Source organism: Lactuca sativa, chromosome 2 (assembly GCF_002870075.4).
Source record: "Lactuca sativa cultivar Salinas chromosome 2, Lsat_Salinas_v11, whole genome shotgun sequence".
Taxonomy (NCBI): Eukaryota; Viridiplantae; Streptophyta; class Magnoliopsida; order Asterales; family Asteraceae; genus Lactuca; species Lactuca sativa.
The window spans coordinates 207,731,192-207,734,870 of record NC_056624.2 but is presented as its reverse complement, the minus strand read 5'-3'; the positions used below and the strand labels follow the sequence as shown (position 1 = coordinate 207,734,870).

The 3,679-nt window shown below is 42.8% G+C and overlaps 1 protein-coding gene across 1 annotated transcript; it reads left to right on the top strand.

Annotated features, from left to right (window-relative positions):
• Positions 1 to 1,013: 1,013 nt before the first annotated feature.
• Positions 1,014 to 2,330, top strand: LOC128132463 (uncharacterized). Its single transcript, XM_052769047.1, has one exon. It carries the CDS (start codon positions 1,086 to 1,088, stop codon positions 2,328 to 2,330), a length of 1,245 nt encoding a protein of 414 aa, XP_052625007.1. The 5' UTR covers positions 1,014 to 1,085.
• Positions 2,331 to 3,679: the final 1,349 nt, after the last annotated feature.

Genomic DNA, 3,679 nt, shown 5'->3' with positions numbered 1-3,679 from the left:
AATTGAAGTCAAGTTTAGTCCACCACCTACCAACTTTTCATGGATTGGAGAACGAAGACCCTCATAAGCACTTGAATATGTTCCACATTATTTGCACTAGCATGAAGCCACAAGGGTCAACCGATGACCAAATCAAGCTAAGGGCATTCCCCTTTTCATTGGCCGATAGAGCAAAAGATTGGTTATTCTATCTTCCACCGGGGTCGATCAACTCATGGACCGACATGGCAAGAGCTTTCCTTGATAAGTTCTATCCCGCCTCAAGAGTCTCAAGTCTTCGAAATGAGATTTGTGGAATCCGCCAAGGTCAAAATGAGACTTTCCATGATTATTGGGAGAGGTTCAACAACTTGTGCTATAGTTGCCCACAACATCAAATTCCGGAACAACTCCTCATTCAACACTTCTACGAGGGATTGTTGCCAATGGAGAGAAGACTAGTTGATGCCTCAAGTGGTGGAGATGTCTTTAGTAAAACCCCACAACAAACAAGACAACTTTTCAACACCATAGCCGCGAATTCACAACATTTTGGCCCTCGCCAAGATATGAAAAGAGACACACAACACAAAGTCAATGAAGTGGGAACATCAAATCTCGAGTCTCAAATCAAAGATCTAACCTCCGTTGTCCAAAAGCTAGCCATGGGACAAACTCCACAAGTGATGGTTTGTGGAATATATGCAATAATGGGACATCCTACGGATATGTGTCCCATCCTTCAAGAAGATGCGGAGCATGTGAATGCCACGGGAGAGTTCCAAAACTACCACAACAAACCATCCGGTTACCAAAATGCATATAACTCAAGTTGGAAGCCAAATCCCAACATGAGCTACAACCCAAGACCATTGCCTCAAAATGCATTGGTTAGATCATCCTATCCACCACCACAACCTCATTACCAACATCAACCACCACACTATCAACCCAAACCGCACCCTCCACATCATCATCAACAACCTCCTCAATCCCAACCAAGTAGCTCCGGAATGTCTCTTGAAGACATTGTCAAATCTCTAGCCACTAGTACCCAACAATTCCAAAAAGAAACAAGGACTAGTATCTCCAACCTTGAAGCACAAATGGGAGATATAGTTACATCCATAAGCAAGTTGGAATCCCGTGGTAAACTCCCTTCTCAAACCGAAAAGAACCCAAATGTCAATGTGGTGACATTGAGAAGTGGCAAACAAGCCGGAGAAAGTAGTTCAAAGAAGAAGCCGAGGGAAGAAGAGGAAGAGATAGAAGTTATTCCCGTTGAAGTACCTATAATCAAGAATGATGCACAAGCCGGAGTTCCAAAGAAGGCTGCCCCTCTAGTAACACCAATAGCCACTCAACCACCGTTCCCCTCCCGACTTTCAACTTCAAAGAAGAATATGGAGGAGAAAGAGATTTTGGACACCTTCCGAAAGGTGGAAGTAAACATCCCTCTACTTGACGCAATCAAGCAAATCCCGAGATATGCAAAGTTCTTGAAAGAACTTTGTACCAACAAGAGGAAGTTGAAGGGAAATGAGAAAATTTTGATGAATGAAAACGCATCCGCGGTTTTACAAAGGAAACTTCCACCCAAATGCAAAGATCCCGGAATGTTCACGGTTCCTTGCAAGATTGGGGATGTCACTTTTAGCAGTGCTATGCTTGATCTTGGTGCTTCTATCAATGTCATGCCCTATTCGGTATATGAATCATTAAATGTCGGACCCTTAAGTGAAACCGGTGTCATAATCTCTCTTGCGGATAAATCGAGTGTCTTTCCTAGAGGTGTTTTAGAAGATGTCCTAGTGCAAGTGAACCAATTAGTCTTCCCGGCGGATTTCTATGTGATTGATCTAGATGAGCAAGTGTCCTCCAAATCGGCTCTAATCTTGCTTGGGAGACCGTTTTTGAAGACGGCTAGGACAAAGATCGATGTGTATGCGGGAAGTTTGACAATGGAGTTTGATGGCGAAACAATAAGTTTTAATATTTATGATGCCATGAGATATCCTAGTGACGTCTCATCTTTGTACTTTGTTGATGTTGTTGAGCCAATTACTCAAGAATTGTTTGAGTTGTCTAACGGTGATATGTTGGAAATGATCTTGAGCAAAGGATTCGATTGTGGGAAGCTAGCCGAACAATTAAAGCTTTATTCTTTGGATCCGGAAGTTGAGAAGTTGGTAAGTAAAATGGAGATGAAAAAATTCGCAAGATTAGATGTCAAGCAAATTGAATTGCCCCCAACTCACACAAAATTGCCGCCATCCCTTGTTCAACCACCCGTAATTGGAATTGAAGGTCTTACCTCAACATTTGAAGTATGCTTACTTGGGAAAGAATGAAACCCTTCCGGTTATCATTTGAACTCATTTAACCGAATTCGAAGAAGAGCAACTCCTCAAGGTGTTGAAAGAGCATAAAGAAGCCATGGGTTGGACGATTGCGGATATCAAGGGTTTGAGCCCCTCCACTTGTATGCACAAGATCTTAATGGAGGATGAATGCAAGCCAAGTAGAGACGCGCAAAGAAGGTTAAATCCGCCAATGATGGAAGTTGCGAAGAAAGAGATATTAAAGCTTCTTGATGCAGGGATGATCTATCCAATCTCGAATAGCAAGTGGGTGAGCCCGGTGGAAGTCGTTCCAAAGAAGGCGGGAATCACGGTGGTCGAGAACAACAAAGGTATGATGGTCCCCACTCGTGTGCAAAACGGGTGGAGAGTATGTATTGACTACCGCAAACTCAATGCAAGCACAAGAAAAGATCATTTCCCATTGCCTTTCATTGACCAAATGTTAGAAAGGTTGGCCGGGAAATCTCATTATTGTTGTCTCGACGGGTATTCCAGTTTTCACCAAATCCCGGTGGCACCGGAAGACCAAGAAAAGACGACATTTACATGTCCATTTGGTACTTTTGCCTACCGGAGAATGCCATTTGGATTGTGTAACGCCCCGGCCACTTTCCAACGTTGTATGGTTAGTATCTTTTCGGAATACGTTGAAAACATAATTGAGGTTTTTATGGATGATTTCACGGTCTATGGCAACTCCTTTCAAGAATGTTTGACTAACCTCACAAAAATTTTAAAAAGATGCATCGAAACAAACTTGGTTTTGAATTTTGAGAAATGTCATTTCATGGTGAGTCAAGGTCTCATTTTGGGTCACATTGTGTCTAAAAAAGGAATTGAGGTAGATAAGGCAAAAATTGATGTTATTCAAAGCTTACCTTACCCGACTTGTGTTCGGGAAGTTCGTTCTTTTCTGGGCCATGCAGGTTTCTACCGAAGATTCATCAAGGATTTTTCAAAGATAACAAGACCAATGTGCCAACTCTTGCAAAAGGAGGTCGATTTCGAGTTCAATGAGGCGTGCAAAGAAGCTTTTGACAAGCTCAAAGAGTTGCTTACATCCGCTCCCATCATGCAAGCACCAAATTGGGATCTCCCCTTTGAGATCATGTGTGATGCAAGCAACTATGCGATAGGCGCCGTTTTGGGTCAAAAGAATGGGAGGGCCTCCCACGTGATCTATTATGTATCAAGGACACTAGACAATGCTCAAAGCAACTACTCTACCACGGAGAAGGAGCTATTGGCTATAGTGTTCGCCTTGGAGAAATTTAGACAATACCTACTTGGTACCAAGGTCATAGTGTATTCGGATCACGCAGCACTTAAGTACTTGA